General features: G+C 51.4%; 1 protein-coding gene across 1 annotated transcript in view; it reads left to right on the top strand.

Moving 5' to 3' along the window:
• Asap3 (ArfGAP with SH3 domain, ankyrin repeat and PH domain 3) overlaps positions 1-20,389 on the top strand; it is a 41,641-nt gene extending 21,252 nt beyond the window's left edge. Inside the window, exons 2-24 of the mRNA XM_027399983.2 lie at positions 877-948; positions 1,005-1,117; positions 2,747-2,880; positions 8,045-8,156; positions 8,373-8,458; positions 8,889-8,964; positions 9,096-9,182; positions 9,352-9,461; positions 11,240-11,309; positions 11,749-11,836; positions 12,873-12,921; positions 13,028-13,221; positions 13,300-13,433; positions 13,668-13,762; positions 13,964-14,141; positions 15,262-15,347; positions 15,485-15,600; positions 16,132-16,199; positions 16,283-16,390; positions 16,500-16,689; positions 18,036-18,261; positions 18,811-18,901; positions 19,153-20,389. Of these exons, the coding sequence (XP_027255784.1) occupies positions 877-948; positions 1,005-1,117; positions 2,747-2,880; positions 8,045-8,156; positions 8,373-8,458; positions 8,889-8,964; positions 9,096-9,182; positions 9,352-9,461; positions 11,240-11,309; positions 11,749-11,836; positions 12,873-12,921; positions 13,028-13,221; positions 13,300-13,433; positions 13,668-13,762; positions 13,964-14,141; positions 15,262-15,347; positions 15,485-15,600; positions 16,132-16,199; positions 16,283-16,390; positions 16,500-16,689; positions 18,036-18,261; positions 18,811-18,901; positions 19,153-19,227 (2,558 nt within the window). The 3' untranslated portion in view covers positions 19,228-20,389. The remainder of the gene's footprint in view (positions 1-876; positions 949-1,004; positions 1,118-2,746; positions 2,881-8,044; positions 8,157-8,372; positions 8,459-8,888; positions 8,965-9,095; positions 9,183-9,351; positions 9,462-11,239; positions 11,310-11,748; positions 11,837-12,872; positions 12,922-13,027; positions 13,222-13,299; positions 13,434-13,667; positions 13,763-13,963; positions 14,142-15,261; positions 15,348-15,484; positions 15,601-16,131; positions 16,200-16,282; positions 16,391-16,499; positions 16,690-18,035; positions 18,262-18,810; positions 18,902-19,152) is intronic.
• The last annotated feature ends 1,043 nt before the right edge of the window (positions 20,390-21,432 follow it).

The following is a 21,432-nucleotide window of genomic DNA, read 5'->3' as shown; positions in this document are numbered from 1 at the left end:
TGGAACACAGTGTAAGAGGTTTATGTTGTGTGTTCAGAGTCAGGGTTGCAGGGAAGTTGCTTCATACAGTGTGGGTGAACTTGCCGGAAATATCTCAGATTCATTATGTGTTTGATTTTGAATTAATGTTTGGTCATCACATCTTTAGAAACATTTTACTATTGCCAAATCATTTGCGATCCTCACATTCAGTTATGTGACCCATAGGTTAAGAAGCCTTGGTGGGGGCTGGAGAGATGGCTCAGAGATTAAAAGCACTGGCTGCTCTTCCAGAGGTCTGAATTCAATTCCCAGCAACCACATAGTGGTTCACAACCATCTGTAATGAGATCTGGTGCCCTCTTCTCGGGTGAAGGCATACATGCAGATAGAACACTATACCTGATAGACTAAAAAGGAGGGGGTGCTGGGCAGTGGTGGAGCACACCTTTAATCCCCAACATTTAGGAGGCAGAGGCAGGCAGATCTCTGTGAATTCGAGGCCAGCCTGGTCTACAAATTGAATTCCAGGACAACTAGGATCCTGTCTCCAAAAATCACAAACAAACAAATAAACAAAGCTTTGGTTAGATTGAACCAAAGTTCTAACCCTAGCCTGGTGTCATACATCTTTGAATCCCCAGGTTTATGTCATAGGCTCACTGGCACTAAGTTGAGTGAGGAAGTCTGTGGTCTTCCTGAGTGGCTTGGTTATTTTGTGGCTTCTGTGTGGTAAGGCAGAAGAATGGTCAGGCAGAAGAGGGTGGCCAGCTTGTGCTTGGAAGGGTTCCAGGGAGGAGTTCAAAGGACAGCAAGACTGCGCGCGCGCGCGCGTGTGTGGTGTAAGTCAAGGCCCTCTTACATGGCCCCACTGAACCTTGTACACTTTGCCTCTAGGTCCTGAAGGAGACCAGGCTATCTTGCAGAGGATCAAGAAGGCTGTGCGGGCCATCCATAGCTCTGGCCTTGGTGAGCCTGCCTGGAAGGCCTGGGGCCTGGGGCTCAGCCAGGCCTAGGCTCAAGAGGCCATGTGGAGAATGAGGAACACTGCACCTTGGGGAATAGTCACCTGTCCCAGAACAGCCATCACCCTGAACTGGCTGTGTTCACCCGTGAGGTGGCTGCACTCTTCAAGCTGGTGAGTGGACTCAGGGCCTGGGAACTGAACCCAGGTCCTCTGCAAGAGCAGCCAGTGCAGAGCCCTCTCCACAATCACTGAATTGAAGGCTGAGTCAGTTGTGCCTCTTGATCAGGAAATTTCTGTAGGATGCATCTTTCCCCTTTTGTTTTGGACTGGTCCCAGGCCTTCTGAGTGCTGAGGTCCCCCCCACCCTGCCTCACTTTTCTGCTGCACTGCTCTGTTCACCCAGGAGCAAAGGCAGTCCTGCAGCAGGGCAGGAAGAGGCCTTGCAGGGTGGAGCAGTCCAGGGAGGGCACTGACTTTAACACCCTGAGTCGTCCTCTGTCCCCTCATCTTCTTCCTCCCCCTGCCTCTTGCTCTCCCTGCCTCTTCCTCCCCACCTCTTCCACAGGGATGAACTGGTCCCTCCTGGTACTCCCTCTCCTTCTCTGTCTCAACCCTGACTCAGCTCTCCCCTGCTGAGGCTGAGAGGACTCCCCGCTCTCCCCCCCTCTTTTCTTTCCTTTGTGACCATCTGCTGCCTAGATAGATGCCCTTAACAGCTGCTACCTGGCATGAGTGCAGTTTGGCCTGTAGCTCACCCCTACATCCCCCTACTGATTTCCCTCATGCTGCTGAGTGCCACCTGGAAGGTTCAGTCTGAGGCCCCAATCCCCAGTGCCCTGCTGCATCCCTCTGCACCTGGCACCCCTGGATCCATCAGAGAGGCCCTGCAGTGAGGGTGGCAGTGTCACCTGCCCTCTTGTGTGCCCCACAAAGTTCCTCTCTGTGCCTCCTTTCCTCATCTGAGTTTGTCTCTGGCCTTTCAGACGGGTGACTCCCTGGGGCGTTGAGGCTGCTAGAAGGGTGTGGCCTGCAGGCTGGCTCGGCTGGGGAGCTGGCCCAGGCAGCAAGGTAGTCAGCTGTGTGTCTGTGTGGGTGGTGGTCGGCTGAGGTGAGGTCTCCTGGAGAGAGGGGGCTCTGCCTTCAGCACAGCCCTGGGGTGGAAGGGGGGCCCAGAGGGCTTCACAGTCTTGCCTGGCCTGCCCTTGGGTCAGCTGGAGGGCCTGGGCCAGGCCAGAACAGGCCCTGCTGGCTCACCTTTACTATCAGGTAAGTAGCCCTTCCCAAGGCGGGCCTGGAAGGCAGGTGGCCCCATCCCCCTGCTGCCTCCGGATGGCAGCCTGGTCCCTCAGGAGTGGAGGGTGGCAGTGTCACCTCCCCGGGCAGTGGGCCCCACAAAGTATGGGGGAGGAACTGTCCTCATCCCCCACCAGTCTGGGAGCCTCCCAAACCAGACGGCTGGGACTTTTTCTCAGGGAGTTGAGGCTGTGCTAGAAGAAGTGCTGGCTGGACTCGGGCTCAGGGATCTCCCAGTCTTTTCAACCAGTCAGCTGGCTGCCAGCCCTGGTGGTTAAGCAAGACATGTGACCGCCATCTTCCTGCTCTCATCCTCCACGGCCCATGACAAGACTGAAAGCAGACCCCAGAGGTTGTCTACACGCCAGGCTAGAACCCACCACACCTGACTGCTTCTAGACAACTCTGGGGAGAAGCTAGGGTGGGCTGAGTCTCAGGAAGGGAGTTGGTTGGGTGTTAGTGGGTGTCAGCTGGAGAACCGCCCTGGACAACATAATTTACGAGTAGGGTCCCTCTAATGGTAGCAGAATGTACTGTTTATTCCAGGGCTCATGTTTTCCTTTGGGCAACTTGTTCTTTTCCCAACCCCAGGATTCAAAAAAGCACCTGGAGAAGGCATGGAAAGACTATGAAACCAAAATGTAAGTGACCTGGGAGGGTGGGCTTAAGGAGAGGGTGCTGTGTTGAACAAGGATGGCTGACTTCCACCTGGCTCAGGGTCTCTGTTAAGACATGGCCTAAAAGATCATGGGATCCCCTGACTTCCAGCCTTGTGCACAGCATTGCATCCACACTCAGGGAAAGCTCAGGTGCTGGCAGCAGATGCTTTGGACATGAACAGTGATGGCTGCACCCAGGCTTCTTTGCATCCCACCAGAGATCTGCCACCATACCCATGGGACAAGGAGTCTGACTCCTTGGGCTCTAAGCAGACCTGTCTCAGGTTCCCTGTATTCTTCCTTAAAATTTATTGGCTAAAGAAAATACATTTCGGGCTGGAGAGATGTCTCAGGGGTTAAGAGCACTGACTGTTCTTCCAGAGGTCCTGAGTTCATTTCTCACAACCATCTGTATTGAGATCTGTTGCCCTCTTCTGGCATGCACTGTATACATGATAAATAAATAAATCTTAAAAAAATAAAATAAAATACATTTCTTATGTATATATTTAGAAAAGATGATGAAGTTAAAAAAAAAGAGGGAAAGAGAGAGAAAAAATTTGCTCAGCATGGTGTTATACACCTAGAGTTCCAGATACTCAGGAGGCTAAAGAGGGAAGATTACTTGATCTGAGGAATTTCAGGCCAGCCTGGACAATATAGTGAGATCCTGTCCCCTTTCCAACATACACAGGAAAAAAAAAAGAAAAAAGTTTAATCATCTTTAGGAAAATATTAGGATCACTCTGTAGGGAGTCTGAAAGTTCTCTGTTAGTAGTAATTTTATTTTATTTTATTTTTTAGAAAAATATATAGCACTCTAACTTTATAATTTAAAAAACAAGGGGGGGCAGCTGAGGAGATGGCTCAGTAGTGTTCACCTTGCAAGCCCGAGGACCTGAGTTCAATCCCCAGCAACCACGTTACAGCAAACAAGCTGGCGGCTGACTCCCATAATTGCTGCAACATGTAAGTGGAGGCAGAAAGATGAGTTTTGAGGTCAGCTTCTGCTACATTGCTAGTTTAAGGCCAGCTTGGGATACGTGAAACCCTGTCTCAGAAAAATAAAAAATAAAAAACAAGGTGAAGTGGGGAGAAACCACCAAAGCATAGGTGAAAAATCTTTAATTCCCCAAAATAAGACATTTTTCTTCTATGTACAGTGAAATATATTGATGAGACTGAAATCAAAGTAACCATATTATGTAATCTTCTATTTTTATTAAAAAATATTCTGTGAGGGTGAGGCAGGAGGATTGCAAGTTTGAAGCCAGCCTGATACATAGAGAGACCCTGCCTCAAAAATGAAAACAATAGCTGGGCTTGGTGGCACACACTTTTAATCCCAGCACTTGGAAAGCAGAGGCAAGTGGATCTCTCTCAGTTGGAGGCCAGCCTGGTCTACAGAGCGAGTTCCAGGTTAGCCAGGGCTGCATGAGACCCTGTCTCAAAAGCAAGTAAACAAACAACAATCAGGGCTGGGAGTGTAGCTCAGTGTGGAGACAGTGCTTGCTTATTGCTCTCAAAGGCCTGGGCCCAATCCCCAGCATATTATAAATGGGTGTGTCAGTGACACAGACTTGTAAATCCAGTGCTCAGGAAGAGAAGGCAGGAGGGTGAGGAGTTCAAGGTTATCTGCCCCTTTATACAGAGTTTGAGGCTAGTCTGGGATGCATGACCCCTGTCTCCCCATCCTCCCAAAGAAGTCAAAATGTGACCCATCTTTCTGCATTAGTACATGTCTCCAGACAGCAGCAGCAAACTGGGGCAGGTGTGCCGACAGGTACATTCTGTAAAGTTTAATCTTCCCTGTCAGGAGGAAGCATCTTGGGGACTAATTTGCTCCTTCTAATGACCGCTGTGGAACATGTTCCATACACCTGGAGCATTTATTGCCCCTCCGTCTCTAGAGCCATGCCACCTGTCCAGGTCCAGATGAAAAATAGCCCTCTGGAGATAGCTGAGCACCAGCCAAAGGGATGGGGTGTGGCCATCTGCTCATTTTAGAGGTCCAAAAATGGGCAGTAGAGACCCAGGCTAGCCTTCTCTGTGTGAGCTGCAGAGGGAACCACCTGACTCTCCTTCCCTTAGCCTTGTAGAGCCAAGTCTACCAAAATGGACAGAATCACCTTTCCCCATAGATCTTGCTCAAGCAACTCTGCCTTTACTTTTTCTAGTAAACTTTTTCTAAGATTTCAGAGGGGTGGTGGCGTGTCATGTGCCTTTGATCCCAGCATTTGGGAGGCAGATCTCTATGAGCTTGAGGCCAGCCTGGTCCATATAACAAATTCCAGGGTAGCCAGGGTTACATAGTGAGACGCTGGTTCAGAAAAACAAAACAAAACAAGCAAAAATTTGTTTAAAGCGAATACTATTCCATTAACAAGACATGGGCTGCCTAGGGTTAGTGATACACTGTTGATGTGGTCCTCACCAGGGCTGCATATGAGCGGCACGGCGTGCTACAGGTGACTGTGCTTCCCTGTGTTTGGGGGCTCCAGGTGTTGCCAGATGTCAGGATGCTGGAAGGCACTGCATGGTTCAGTCCAGGCAATTCTGAGACGACCCAGGCTGCCAACACCATCTGAATACCCCTGGAGCACATGGAAAGAGGGCACTTTCTCTACCTTGGGCTTCTGGCATGCCAAGTCCCGTGCTGCCTGAGGACCATGTTTTATCAGGCTGGTCCATAGGCAGATCTGTTTCCTCATCTGTAAAACGGCACAGTTTTACAGTGTATTTAAAGTACCCGGCACGCTGGGTGTCGGTGGTGCACGCCTTTTATCCCAGCACTCAGGAGGCAGAGGCAGGCGGATCTCTGTGAGTTCGAGGCCAGCCTGGTCTCCAGAGCGAGTGCCAGGATAGGCTCCAAAGCTACACAGAGAAACCATGTCTCGAAACACCAAAAAGAAAAAAAGAAAAAAAGAAAGTACCCGGTACTGAGGCTGGAGAGATGGTTCAGTGGTTAAGAGCACTTGTTGCTCTTGCAGAGGACATGGGTTTGATTCCCAGCACCTAGAGGGTGGCTCACAACCATCTGTAACAACCATCCTTAGATAGATCTGGGTTCAAATCCCACCTCTGCCACTTAATAGCTGAGAGACTTGGACAAGCCTTAAGCTTCTCATCTATACAATGGGAGAATGACTTCTGCTTCATGGGCTTATCACTTTAGTGTGTGAAGCCCTGATATAAAATTAGTGCTTAAAAATAATAGGTTGGGGACGTAGCTCAGTTGATACAGTGATTGCCTAGCACACACAAAGACCTGGGCTTGCTCCCTGGGACTATATAAAACCTGATGTGATGCATACCTACAACTTTCAGCATTTGGGAGGTGGATGCTGGAAGGTCAGAAGGTCAAGATGATCTTCTGATTCATATAGCGAGGCCAGGTTGGGCTACGTAAGACCCCATCTCTGAGAAGAGTAAATTAGCAAGAATCACACTTAATGCTTAAGAAGAACTTGCTTAGTGCCAGGAGCTGGGAGAACTTCTGACACCATTGCCAGGTTTGTTCCCCCAGCAGAAGTCACTACTATCACCCTCAATCCATAGATAGTAAATAAGTAAGTAAACCAATCCCATACCCAGGGGCCCTACCTTATTGGATCTTGCTGGTTTATACGACAAGAAGAGAAGTGACTCCTAAATACCAGAAACATGAAGTGGCCATGCCATGGTCGCAATCCACACAGAGGGCAGAATGTGCAGTCAGAATGTTGGATTTGATGGAGCAGAGAGCAGTGGGCGGGGTTTGCAGGAGGCTTGGCATTGCTGCCTAGCTCAAAGCATTAAAGTCGGCAGGTGCGCGATGTGCCTTGAGTCTTCTTTTCTCTCTCCCTCCCCATTACACCCGATACCTGTCTGTACCTCTCAGAGTCACATCGTTGTATGTCCATCGTTATCGGCCTCTCCCCACCCCCGCCCTTATCTCTCTCTTCTGCTTGGTCAGTCTCCTACTTGCCTGTCATCTGGGGATAGAAAGCCACCCCATTTTGTAGATTTGAAGACTGAGGCTCAAAGAGGGAAAGCTGTGCAACTCATTAGCTGCAGAGCTGGGATTAGCCCCACCCCATGTGCCTGCTCTGCTCTGCTCTGCTCTGCTGGCATTCCCTGGGACGCAGAACTGTTAAATAAGTGTATCCTGTACGTGAGAAACAATCCACAAATGGATCCACTGTTGCTAAAGAAGAGAAGCAGTTACCCCTGGAGATCCGTTGGGGTGCAGGGGAGAGGCCCTAGTTATCTCATTTTTTAAATATTTTATTTATTTATTATGTATATAACATTCTGCTTCCATGTATATCTGCACACCAGAAGAGGGCACCAGATCTCCTAATGGATGGTTGTGAGCACCATGTGGTTGCTGGGAATTGGACTCAGGACCTCTGGAAGAGCAATCAATGCTCCTAACCTCTGAACCATCTCTCCAGCCCCCTATTTCATTCTTTATTAGGGGAGGTGTAGGGACTGAACCAGGGATTCATGCATGTCAGGCTAGCTCTCTGCCCTGGAGCTGCAGTCCCAGCCTGGGTACCACAGGCTTTTAGAACTTTGAAAAGCTCTGTGTGCTCATGAAGGCTCTGTGGTCATCTATCCCACACACCTCTAAGTCCCTTCTAGCTAATCAGAAGTAGTCATCCTTGGTCCCACCCCGTCTTCATCACTGGCATAAAACCTTCAAACCCTTCCTCTTGCTGTAACTTATAGACTTGGACGTTTAGCTGGTGGGAGCCAGGCCCACTGTGGTCCTCGCCATTGCCATTGCCTCAGGCAGTTTCCCAGCCCTGTCCATCTCTGCCATCCACCTCAAAGTTTACCACTGTCTAACTGCCCAGGCATAGCTTCCTCCAAGCTCATGTCTCAGGCTTCTAGTCCCAACACAGACACGGCTTCCCTAGCTGCTGTGAGGAGGCCAGGTCTCTCTTTTACTCTCCCGAGTCTGCTTTGATTTGATTTGTGTCTTTCTCCTCCGTGACCCCCTGGACTCTCCAGACCTGCCCCGCCCCCTGCTGTTGCCAGTACCAGCACACAGGTGGCACAGGGAAGAGCTTTTGTTCCCACATTCATGGCTACAGCAGGAATGGTGGATGGGATAAGGGTTGCTGAGGCTTGTTCAGATGTCTCTTTCTTTATGACCTAGGGCCAAGCTGGAGAAGGAGAGGGATCGGGCTAGAGTCACAGGCGGAGGCCACGGGGAGATGTTGCAGGACACACAGCGTGAGCGGCGAGTCTTCCAGCTGCACATGTGTGAGGTGAGGTGGGACTCCCAGTGAGGATGGGCTATGTGTGTTTCCTGTTCACCTCTTCCAGACCCTCAAGGCTCCAGTCACGGGCCCTAGGGCTGGCCAGCTGGCCTGTAGGATGTAACCAAGGTTCAGTCATGGCTAAGGGAATTAGCCCTGGGGTGGGGAACAAAACCCCCATCACCGGGTTCCGGCTCACATCACACTGCTTGTCCCATCTTCTAGTATCTTGTCAAAGCTGGAGAGAGTCAGGTGAAGCAAGGTCCAGACTTCCTTCAGAGCCTCATCAAGTTCTTCCATGCCCAGCACAAGTAAGTATCTCCCTGCCTCCACCTTTAATGGGTTGTGGGGGACAGGACCAAGCACCCCTCCGGGGTTTGAGACCCTCCAGGTCTCTACCTCTGGACCTCATGAACAACGCTTTTATTGCACAGATGTACAAAGTACTCACCATGGTTCAGGCACTAAGGATTGGGCATGGTGATCCCACCAATCCCTCAACACCCCCAGAGCAGATACAGCCTTTATCCATATTTTATAGATGGGGGAACTGAGGCCCAGTTATCAAGTTCTCAAGATTAGTCAGTGAGATCTGAACCCACAGAGTCTCACCTCTGTACACCTGCTCTCATCCCCAGGCTGCGTGCCCAAGGGTGCCCTATAGGGATCTTCTCCAACTTCTGCCTCATCCACATTTCCATCCCTCCCTGGTCCCCTTGTTTGGCCTCTGGCCTTTCTTAGCTTCTTCCAAGATGGCTGGAAAGCAGCTCAGAGCCTGTCCCCCTTCATCGACAAGCTGGCAGCCTCAGTCCATGGGGTAAGTCTGGCCTGTCCCTTTCGGGAAGCTGTGAGTGTGGAGTGCTGGCTCCCGTCATAGAATGAGACACTGCCCCAGTGGGCTGCATCAGGCTCTGCCCTGACCAGCCATGGATCCTGCTCTGCCCATAGCTTCGGCAAGCTCAGGAGGAAGAGCTGCAGAAGCTGACCCAGCTCCGGGACTCCCTCCGAGGGATGCTGCATTTGGAGAGTAGAGAGGTCAGGCCCTGAGTCATTCTAAAAGAGATGTCTAACCTACCCACCCGCACCCTGGCATAGGGGAGCAGGGGAGGGAGAGAAGCTCCCAAACACCCCCCGAGGAGCAGTGCAGCACGGGGCTCTTCCCTCCCAGACACCCTGAAGTCTCCTTTGCATGTCTGAGGGGCAGGAGCACCCAAACAGGAAGAACTCAGGGGGCGGCTACAGCATCCACCAGCACCAAGGCAACAAGCAGTTCGGGACTGAGAAAGTGGGCTTCCTGTACAAGAAAAGCGATGGGTGAGTGATGCAAAGAGCTCAGGCAACTTGCCCAAAGACACACAGCCAGGACATGAAGGATAGAGAAGATGCCCCAATGACTGCCCTTATATTCCCATGGACCATTTTGCACAGTCTGATGGTGTACAGTTATCAAAGGACAACTGGGCATGTGGCTCTTTGCTAAAGGCTATTCTTCAAGAATTGCAGCAACAGAGCCATCCATGGCCCATGCCTTTAATCCCAGCGTTTGGGAGGCTGAGGCAGGAGATAGCCATGAGTTTGATATCTAGCAGCAGTTAAGACTTACCAAGCTCGCCAGGCGTTGGTGGCGCACACCTTTAATCCCAACATTCAGGAGGCAGAGGCAGGCGGATCTCTGTGAGTTCGAGGCCAGCCTAGTCTCCAGAGCGAGTGCCAGGACAGGCTCCAAAGCTACACAGAGAAACCCTGTCTCAAAAAACCAAACCAAACCAAAAAAAAAAAAAAAAAAAGACTTACCAAGCTCTTAATATGCCTTCATCCTTGCCGTCTATATAGTACACTGTGTATGCCTAGAAATGAGAGCATCAGCTACGCCTTGGTTTCTGGCATTAACTTTTCATTTTAGAAAGGGGCCAGTGAGATGGCTTAGAGCAACGGTTCTCAAGCTGTGGGTCACGACCCCTTTGGGGAGTGGTTTTCAGCCTTCCTAACGGTGCTGCCCCTTAATACGGCTCCTCATGCTGTGGTGACCCCAACCATAAAATTATTTTCATTGCCATTTCATAACTGTAACTTTGCTATTATTATGAGTTGTACTGTAAATAGCTGATATGCAGATGGTCTTAGGCTAACCCTTGAAAGGGTCATTCAAGTCCCAAAGAGTTTCGACCCACAGGTTGAGAACTGCTGCCTTTCAGGGTCACCTAAGACCATCAGAAAACACAGACATTTACATTACTATTCATAACAATAGCAAAAACAAACAAACAAACAAACAAAAAAACCCAAACCAGCTTTGAAGAGCTATGTTAACGGGTTGCAGCATTAGGAAGGTTGGGAGCCACTGGCTTAGAGGTAAGGGTGCTTACTGTCATGCTTGACCACCTAAACTCAATGCCTAGAACCCATGTGGTAGAAAGAGAATTGACTGTCTTAGTTACTTATCTATTGCTGGGGAGAGACACCATGACCAAGGCAACTTATGGAAGAAAGAACTAATAGGGCGTTTTCAGTGCCAGAGGGTGAGGCCATGGCCATCATGGCAGCAGGCATCACATCTCACCAAGACGCACAGGGCACAAAAAGAGCATACAGGGAACGGCAAGGGTTTCAGAAACCTCAAAGCTTACCACCCCCCACATCCACAGTGACACATCCATCTCCTCCAATAAGGCCACATCTCCCGATCCTTCCCAAACAGTTCCACTAACCTGGAACCAAGTATTCAAACATGGGCTTATGTGGACTGTTCTCACTCAAACCGCCACACGGATTCCCTCAGGTTGTCTTCTGCCCCTGACCCCCCCCCCCCCGCCCCTGCATTCGTGTGCCTTGTCATGCTCACACACAAAACAAGTAAGGTCATAAGTTGTGTTTCTTCCATCAGGCTAGAAGCTCTCAGGGTACCAGAGTTATACCAACCCTCTAGAATAGGAATTCCAAAGCCTGAGGCCTTCCCACCTCATACCAGGAGCTTCTTGAGGGCCAAGAGTGGTGAAGACAGTGAGTGGGAAGGAAGAGGTCTGCCCTGCTCTCTGATGCAGAGGAATTAGATATGAGCCACTGGTCACTTTTTCTGTCCTTCTGGGCTTTAGGATTCGAAGAGTCTGGCAGAAGAGGAAGTGTGGAGTCAAGCATGGCTGCCTGACCATCTCACACAGCATGGTGAGGCCTCTGAGGAGTTCTGAGCAGACAGCTGCCAAGCTCTTAGATCCAGTGTTAGAGATTCCTGCTAGGAGGAAGGATGGTACCCAAAGGTCCTACTTAGGATCCACATCACCACCCCTGGAGGCACAGGACTATCATGATTGTTAAATAGACAAGGGGGGCTAGAGAGATGGCTCAGAGGTTAAGGGTACTGGCTGCTCTTACAGAGGCCTTGAGTTCAATTCCCAGCAACCACACGGTGACTCACAATCATCTGGTGCCCTCTTCCCTCTTCTGATGTATAGGCAAATGTGCAAGTAGAACATTGTATATATAATAAATAAATAAAATATTTAAAAAGAATATTTATTTAAAAAACAAATAAATAGACAAGGAGACAAGGTACTCAGAGGCCCAGAGGGTAACATGTGTGTCCTCCACCTTCAAATTCCCACAGGTCAACCGGCCCCCGGTGAAGCTGACCCTGCTGACTTGCCAAGTGAGGCCAAACCCCGAGGAGAAAACATGCTTCGACCTGGTGACCCGTGAGTAGTCTACATAAGCCCCACACTTCTCAGTGTCCTCCTGAGGGGCTGCATTCAGGGATCTGTATTCAGTCCCACTAAATAGCTAAAGGCTACCACTGCTTTGGTGCCAGGCTTTAAGGAAGGTAAGAGCAGGCTGGGAAGGAGCTGGCCCTTCAGGCCAGGAATGTAGCTCACTCTGCCTAGCACACATTGAGCTCTGGGTTCTGTGCTGAGAACCACATGAAACTAGGCATGGTGGTGTACACCTGTAATCACAGCATGGGGATCAGAAGTTCAAGGTCATCCTCAGCTACAAGGGGAGTTTAGGCTAGCCTGGGCTACATGAGACCCTGTGTCATTTTTCTTTAAAGGCTCAATCTTCAGGAAACCCTCTTGGAAGGAATGAGGAGGGGGCCCAGGTCTCTAGGATGGTGGGTGAGGTGTCCAGAGGAGAGAGGCACATATAGAGACCCTTGGAGGACCTGACCTGCTGTAGGAAATTAAGGGTTGTTTGAGGAGAACATTCGAGTTTAGCCTTGAGAGACAGAGATCGTAGCATTTAAGAGCAGAGTTTAGCAGGGCGGGAGGCATGAAAGCAGAATGCAGACTCCCCCGTTGCTCTTACCAGGGACTTCACGTAGGAGCAGTGAGGCAAGCCCTGGAGCTGCCCCTCGTAGGTCTGGACCTTGTTCCCCAATAGTTGGGACCCATGGAGGTCTGGAAGCAGGGTGCTGTATGGTTCAAGCCATGGATACAGCAGTTAGGGATTTGGTAGGGCTGGGTGAAGGGGGAGTGGTAGGACAGAGGGAAACCAGAGTGGGGTGGCGGCTGGAGGTCAGGGTCATGCTGCACTTGAGCTGGGTGGAGGGGGTGTGCTACGCGCTGACCCTGGATCCAAGGCCTCATACAGAGAGCCTTGCTGGGGACCTACTTTGGAGATGATGTCTGAAGGTGGTGACACTTCGGAGGGCCCGATCTCAGGGGCACATAGGTGTTTGTCCTGGGGAAGGCCTGCAGGATCTGTGTGCTTCATGCCCTTTCCTCTCACCCACAGACAACCGTACATACCACTTCCACGCAGAGGACGAGCTGGAGTGTGAGGCGTGAGTGCCGGCTCTGGGCCAGCAGTGGTGGGGGCAGTGCATGGGGCAGGGAGCTTGGGTCCACACCTGGTCTCCTGTCCCCAACCCTCCTATTCCACCTGCACAGATGGGTATCTGTGCTGCAGAACAGCAAGGACGAAGCACTGAGTAGCGCCTTTAATGGGGAGCCCAGTGGCGGCCAGTGGTCTTGGGGTGGCACCCCAAGGTTGGATGCGGAGCCCCAGGACCTCACCAAGATGCTCATTGCCGAGGTGAAGAGTAGGCCGGGGAATGGCCATTGTTGCGACTGTGGGGCTGCAGGTGAGTGGTGGGGAAGGTTTGGTGGGAGGTGTGGAGAAGGGGCTCTGGGCTGTAGGCTTTAGCTGTGCTCCTCTGCAGATCCCACGTGGCTCAGCACCAACCTGGGTGTGCTCACCTGCATCCAGTGCTCGGGCGTCCACCGAGAGCTGGGTGTGCGTTTCTCCCGAATACAGTCTCTCACCTTGGACCTCCTGAGTCCCTCAGAGCTGCTGGTGAGAGCAGGGTCAGGGTTTGGAGAGAATGTTAGGAGTGTGGGGCTGGGCTTGGGAGACGAAGCTTGGCTAACTGGGAATGGATCCAAAGTAACCAGAGTGGTGTTGGTAGGGGCGGCACCTGGGGAACTGTGGAGAAGGGCTGGACTTTGAAGGCTGAACCTTGCCGGGGGCTCTGTCCTAACACCTGATTTTACCTGCTGACTCAACACTCACACTGCGCTGTGTCTCCAGCTGGCTCTGAACATGGGAAATTCCCGCTTCAATGAAGTCATGGAGGCCCATCTGCCCGCTCTCGGGAGCCCTAAACCCTGTGCTGAGAGTGACATGTAAGGACAGTCTCAGAAGGTGGGATGTGCTAGCTCCCCAGTTCCCAGGGTCTGAGAGGGATCTTGGGTCAGAAGGTTGGGTTGAACGGAGCCTGCTGACCTGGAAGTTACCAGGTCACCAGATTCTCCTAGAGGGTGGTTCCAGAAATTACTATGTGGAAAACCTTTTTGAGAACCCGTGATTGTTTATTGTCTTGGTAGGAGCAGCCGTAGGAACTACATTGTGGCCAAGTATGTGGAACACAGGTTTGCACGCCAGTCCACACCTGAGCCCCAGAAGCTGTGGACAGCTATCCGCAACAGGGACCTCCTGTCTGTACTGGAGGCCTTTGCCAATGGGCAGGACTTCGGACAGCTGCTGCCAGGGCCTGATGGGCAGGTGAGAGCCCCCTTCCGGGGCCACTTTTAACCCTTGCATACTCCTCAGACCTCCTCTAGCTGTCACAATCTTCTCCGTGTGCTCAAATCTCACACATTAAGTGGGACAGAAAATAACTCCAGCCAAGCAGACCTAGACCGGGATTCCCAAATCCCGGCTGTATCTTTTCTTAACTGTGTGACCCAGGGCAGTTACTGCACTTCTCTGAGTCCTATTTCCTTTGTCTATAACATGGGTCACCAATAGCCTTGGAAGTGGAAAGGGCAGGTTGGATTAGCGTGGAGAAAGCCGCTGCATTTTGGTGATATATCCATGAGGGAGGAAATATTTCAGGACGATCTCATCAGCAGAAGGGGCTGTGACTGATTGGACATTTAAAAACTGGATGTTATGAGACTGGAGAGACGTCTCAGCGGCTAAGAGCACTGGTTGCTCTTCCAGAGGACCCGGGTTCAATTCCCACGATTCACATGGTTGCTCACAACTGTCTGTAACTCCAGTTCCAGGGGATCCAGTGCCCTCTTCTGGCCTCTGTGGGCACTGTATGCATGTGGAACGCAGGCAAAATACTCATGCACGGGAAATTGGAAACAAGAGATGAAGGCAATCTTTTAAAACAAAACAACGGGGTGTCTCCGGCTGTGGGTGTAATCTGAGATGGAGCATAGTGAGTGTAGCCTGTGAGGGCCCGAGTCAGCCCCTAGCACGAGCTGAGGTGGGGCAAGATGTCACTGAACTTTATGTCTGAAATCATCACAGGCCACCCAGTGGACAGTGAGGGCATAGCACTTGGGTGAGGCGGCAAGTAGGACCACAGCACCTGGATAAGGTGGGCAGCATGGGCACACTAGAAAGTAAGAGGAAAGGAGAGGTCCAGCGTGATAAAGATTTGAGAACACCTTCTCCGAGGACCAAGGAGGGACCACTGAAGGAAACCATAAAGGGACTGCCTGGGCTTTCTCACGTATCCTTAATGTGAGGAGGGTCTGTGCACATTGTCTCAACTCTTGGGGTTTCTGACCTCTTCATAAGCAGAGATGCTGGGCCACAAGGGCTCAAGAGGGCAGAACTACGTTGAGGGCATGTGACTTGGGAAACTAAAGCATGTGTGTATATTCAGGCACCTGGAGAGCTTGCCCTGCACTTGGCCATCAGAGTCGCCAGCCGGGCTTCCCTGCCCCTAGTGGAGTTCCTTATCCAGAATGGGTGAGAGCCTGTCAGCCATCAGCAACCTCCCTGTGCCCCCACCCCCTCCTTGTCCCCCCCCTCTCTCCCTGGTATTTTGACCCCCCATTGCCTGCTTGTTTCCTTCCCTGAACCTCACTGCAACCCTCCCCTTTTAGTGGCCACTTGGATGCCAAGACGGTGGATGGAAACACCGCGCTGCACTGTGCTGCACTCCACGGCCAGCTGGACTGCCTCAAGCTGCTGCTGAAAGGGAGGGCTCCCGTGGGGGCAGGTGCGGCCTGTTGCCTCCTCCAGACTCCCTTTCTGACTGCCCCATGTGGGGCCTCCTGCCTTCACAGATCCCAGCACTGACAGCAGGCATACTCCTACTCCTGGCTTGCTTCTGAGCCCCTCTGTGGCCGGGCAGGGGTGGGGACTGTCATTCATTTCTAGAACCTCAGCTTTCCCACACAGAGCTAGTGAGCCTGCCAAAAGGTGTGGATGGAGCAAACTGGATCCTATCTGAATCTGGGTACACTAGTGATGTAACTGTTACCCTGCTTATTATGTAACATGTGTCTGGTCTCAGGACAAGTCTTCTGTACTGTTAATCAGTGGATCCTGGTCAGATAGTTTCAGGTGTCATTTTACAGAGGAGACAGTTAAAACCCAGGGAGGTTGAGTAGGTCAGTCACCTAAGGCCACACAGCTAGAAAGTCAGAGAGTCAGTTTTCATACCCAGACATTCCAATTCTAAGGCCCATACTAACTTCTAAGCTGCCTTGACTTTGACCATGGTCCCTGGATTGATTACCCTTCACAGTAAATGATGCTGGAGAGACAGCTCTGGACATTGCCAGGAAGAAACAACACAAGGGATGTGAAGAGCTGGTGAGTTTGAAGGCAGAGGCTGCCCTCTAACCCTTCCTCATCCCCACTGGCCCTTGTACATGGGGAGCCTTTGTTTTTGGCAGCTGGAGCAGGCACAGGCAGGCACCCTCACTTTCCCTCTCCACATGGACTACCCATGGGGACATTCCATGGAACATGGCTGTGACAGTGAGGAGGATGAGGAAGAAAAGGTAGGTACAGCCCTTCCCCTGTGGATGGCACCAGACAAGAGCCATGTTGGGCGTGCTGTGGGAAGGGGAAAGTTGAACTGTGGAAACCAAGATGGCCTTGTCCCCACAGTACTGTCCTGGGAAGCCCCCAGCTCGGGACTGCTGGGGCAATGGGAGGCTGGATATCAACAAGACCTATGAGACCATTATTGTCCCGGGACCAGCCACCTCTCAGAGCCACAAAGAGGACCGTCCCCCACCCCTGCCCGCCAAAAACTCTAGGACCACACTTCCAGGGCGAGCAGGACATTCCAGTGGAGGTATAGTTGGCTACCCACAAGTATTGTGATCATGCCATTTATTGAGAGACTGCTGTGTGAGGCATGGAGCTTCCAGTACATGTCAGAGTTAAGTGTGGTGGCTCATGCCTGTCATCCCAGCTCTGAGGAGATGGGGGCAGGAAGACCAGGAGTTCAAGACCCCACTCGGCTATATACTAAGTTTAAGGCCAGCTTGGGCTCCTTGAGACCCTGTGAAAACAACAACCAAGAGTGAATGACAGCAAGCCCATCCTGCCGTCAGAGTTCCATTAGGGTTGCCATCCTCTCCTTCAAGTAAAGGGAGAGATGTTAAGTGGCATGCTTAAGCTGCCACCATTTTTGAAGCTTCTGTTGTGAGATTCCAACCCGGGCTGGTCTTGCCCAGATTCTTTGGTGCTTCTCTTAGCCAAAAAGACAAGAGTTGGTGGAGTATGCCCTATGTGAGCCTAGTGAGGGGACGGAGACCGGGAAGCAGTCAGTCATAACACACTGTAGAATGCTAATCCTAGCAGCCCCAGGTTTAGTCCTCCGCAGAGAGCTCTTCCAGCACCGAGCAGAGCCTGGCTGTGCTCTTGGACTTAGGTGTTGAATGAATGGAGCTTGCCCTGGGAGGCCAGGGTAGGGTAGATCCTGCTGGAGTTAGCAGTGGGTTAGAAGGGCTCCCTGAAGGAGGTAGTGCCTAAATTGAGCTTGGAGGATGGGCAGGAACGCTCAGCTGGGGGTGGGTGGGTGGGCAGGAACAGCACATCATGACCCGACTGAATGAGAGTGATGGGGTGGTAGAGGGGCTGGAGAACTTGGAGAGAACCATGATGAATCCTAGAAGCCAAAGTCAGCTTTGACATTGACAAAGAGGAAAGCATTTCTACCTTCTTTCTTTTTTATTAGATTTGTTTGTGTCTATGAGTGCTCTATTTGTATGTATGCCTGCATGGCAGAAGAGACCATCAGACAGAAGAGGGCACCAGATCCCTTAATAGATAGTTGAGAGTCACCGTTTAGGTGCTGGGAATTGAACCTAGGTCCTCTGGAAGAGCAGCCAGTGCTCTTAACCATTGAGCTATTTTTCCAGCCCCACATTTCTACTTTCTTATCACAGGGAGCAATTAAAAAGCAAACATCACAGACTGGAGCGATGACTCAGAGGTTAAGAGCACTAGCTGCTCTTTCAGAAGTCCTGAGTTCAATTCCCAGCAACCACACTGTGGCTCTTACAGCCATCTGTAATGAAATCCGGTACACTCTTCTGGCATGTAGATCTATATGCAGGTGGAACACTGTATTTATAATAAATAAACAAATAAATAAATCTTTTTTTAAAAGCCCACATCACTTTGTGGTTCTAGATCGCTCTGACACCCCCAGTCTGAGGTCAGAGTCTCCTGAAGCCTCAGAGAACCCAAGCAGTCCAGCGTCTTCCTCATCTAGCCTCACCAGCTCTGTGGAACCTGGGGGGCTGAGCCTAGCCCCACCTAGCCCTAAAGAAGGCCTCCAGGAGCCATCAGGCACCTCCCGACCTAGGCCAGAATCTGGGACCACCCCTATTGAAGTGTATCTCCCAGTCAAGTTCAGGTTGGTAAGGGCTGGCCGTACTACCCAGTGTGCCTCCTGACCTCTCTGGGCATGTGTTGGCTTCTCTACCTGTCTGAAGCCTGGGTCACAGTCTTCTCACTCCAGGACTCAAGTTGTAGCCTGGACCTGGGTGGGGGCTGGCTTACCTTTTCCTCTTCCTACCATCTGCTTTCAAGTCTGGCTGGGAGAGCCAAGGAGGAGCCGGGGGGCTTGGGTTGCTGAAGTTGGTGGGAGGAGAAAAAAGCTTAGCCCCACCTGCATGGATCCTTCTTAAACCCTCATGAAATCTTCACCTGTCAATCCAACTGTCTCTCTTCTCTGTAAACCTTTTTTGTCTAGACTTGAGTTTGGGGAGAAGTGGACTTGGGAGCATCCTCAGAGCCCTCTGGGGAGAGATCAGCCCCAGACTTCCAGGGCCTGTGATGACCCAGCCTAGGAGCCTGGTGGACTCTGGTTCCCCTCTAACACTAACCCAGCTTTGTTTGTCTATCTGGGTCCCGCTGAGGGGCTCTGGGTAGCAGGGTGACATTGGCCATCCCTGCCTTCCAGCTCAGAGAGCACTCGATCTTACAGACGGGGAGGTCGGAGTCTGGAAGACAGTCCCTCTGCCTGGCAGCCTCTGTCTAGAAGGAACATTCCGGTAGGAGCGCTGGGTGTGTGGTTTGAAGTGTAGGTAGCAGAGTTGTAGAACTGGTCAAGAGCAGGCATAGAGGGGAGGGAGACCTCTCTCCATTGTGGTAACACTATGGAAACGGCCACTGTTAAGCCTGGTGCCACCTTCCTGCTCTAGCCCACAACTGTGTGAAGCTGAGTGAAGCCCAGCTAGAGCCATTTCCCAGAGAAGATGCAAAAGGAGCTTTAAATGTGTCAGCTTTGTCCTTCTTTCCCCAGGTCTGCCTCACGGAAGGAGACGGCTCAAAGACCGGGGTTCTCCCGGCAAGTTCTCTGCAACTTTTGCACGACTAGCTCCTTGCTGACCCCTCATGGCCCACACTGGACCCTGACATTCAGAGCTGGGACTTGAGTCCACAGAACTGGGAGCTCACCTTCCCTGGATCATGTCCCTGCCAAGGACACTGGCCCCTCCTTGTTGGGGCTGATGTCCTGGGCCAGGCAGTCCTGAAGTTAGATCTGAGGCTGCCTGGGCTGGGTTCAGTTACACAGCCCTCAATCCTTATCAGACCAGGACTGTTCTCCCTACAAGGGTGGGACCACGCTGGCCATCATTCAGGTCCAGGCACTATCTTATAGACTATTTATCAGTCTAGTATTTTCCTTTAATGAATTCCAGCTTTATGTCCAGACCTCTGCTAGGTACTGTGGATGCCACATGAATGAGGCAAGCATCCCACAGATGTGGCCCCTTGCTGGAAAGCTGGTCTCAAGAACTGACTTGGAATGAACAGAGCCAGACTGCAGAGGATGGCTCTGGGCTCAGGGGTAGGACAGACACCCCTGGTCTCCTGTCTGATCATTACAGTTGTTACAGCCTAGTTATAATGGGTCAAGGCCGGTGCTGCACAGGCTAAAGTACTCTGAATGCCTTCTTTAGAGGGGCAGCCTTGACCTCCCCCCCCCAGAAGTCTGTACTGTGCTCCTCAGCCAGGAAGTAGAACTGGAAGTAGAGTACGACTCACCTGTCTAGCTGCCTCCTTGATTCAGCAGGAAAGAAAGGAATGATGTAGGTTGACTGATCCTACTTCTCTCGTGTTTCTCTTGATCAAACCAGAAGCCTTCCGGTCTAGGGGAAGTGAGGGACCAAGAAAGAAAGGAGGAGTTGGGAAGATAAGAGAAGCTTCAAGAGTCTGCTTTCCAGGGCCAGAAATCCTGCCATTGCTCAGCCACAATTACAAAGCCAATGCTATCAGCAACCATGGACAGCTCTGTTTTATAGCCTCTTGGTGCTAGGTCCTACACGGGTGGACCAAGCCAAATGCGGGAGACCAGAGGGCACCCAATGAATGGCTAGGAGTTGAACTGTTCACCCTGGAGGCTGGGATGGTCCTTGATCCTAAAGAAGCAGGATTGCTTCTGAGCCCCCAGGGTCAGCTTTTGTTCATCTCAGACTTACTCTTTTATTCATCTCCAATAAAGGATTCTTGGGGGAGGGATGGACCCTCCCGGTTCATTTATGGGTTCTATAGAGTAATAGGGAAAAGGACTTTTGGGACTTGGGATTCTTTCCCTGGCCATGGTGAGGGACAGGGCTGGCAAAGAGTAGTGGTCACAGTATGAACAGGGAGTTTTGCTCCAGGAGACATGTGTATGGCTAACATTTCCAACCAGAGGGAGCACCCCGGAGGTCAGGGATGCTGCAGGAGCACCCTCCAGCACAGTGTCTTTTGTCCATTTGTGTTGCTGTCACAGAATGCTGGAGGCTGGGCACTCTCTAAAGCAAAAGGCTTTATTTGGCTTAGGATTCTGGTGATTGCAAAGTCCAAACAGCATGTCATTAACATCCTGTAAAAGGCCCCCTGACTGTCACAACATTGCGGAGAAGTGAAAAGCAAGCACCTATGTGTAGAGATCCGTTTGCTTTGTCATAACTCAGCTGCTCTGAGATTCAAGCTTCAACCCCTTCCAAGGCGGCACCACTGTTACATAATTACCTCCCACTAGGCTCCACCCCTTAAAGGCTCAGTCACCACTCAACATTGCCACATCAGGAATCAAGGCTGTGGCGTGTAAGAAAACACGCTCAAACCACATCCACCTTCATGGTAATGATCACACATACGGCAAAGAATTAGTCAATCCAAAATGTTGTCAGCACTAAGTCTGAGAACCCCTGGTGTGCAGGAAAGCACACTGGACTGGAGTGTGAGGACTTCATGTTTGGACTCTCCCATGGTCCCTTGATTGCCCTGAGATGATGAGTTGGGCCGAGTGGTTTCTGAGGTGACCCCTGGAAGCATCACAGGGGCAGAGAAGTGAAACGGGGCGAGCAAACAATGAAGGGGGGCAAGGAGAAGGTTGTTGAGAATGTGCTTGCCACACAGGCATGTGAATTTGGAGCCCCAGAACTCATGCAAAAAGCCAGGCATGCAGCGCACTCCCATCCCCCTGACTCTGTGGAAGCGGAAGCAAGGGGGTCCCTGGGGCTTGCTGACCAGCTCCAAGTGCAGTGAGAGACCCTGTCTCAACATTAAGATGGCTAGCAACTGAGAAAAG

This window comes from Cricetulus griseus, chromosome 2, assembly GCF_003668045.3.
Source record: "Cricetulus griseus strain 17A/GY chromosome 2, alternate assembly CriGri-PICRH-1.0, whole genome shotgun sequence".
In the NCBI taxonomy this organism is placed as follows: domain Eukaryota; kingdom Metazoa; phylum Chordata; class Mammalia; order Rodentia; family Cricetidae; genus Cricetulus; species Cricetulus griseus.
Note: the sequence above shows the minus strand (reverse complement) of the source record. Positions and strands in the feature narration are given on the sequence as shown.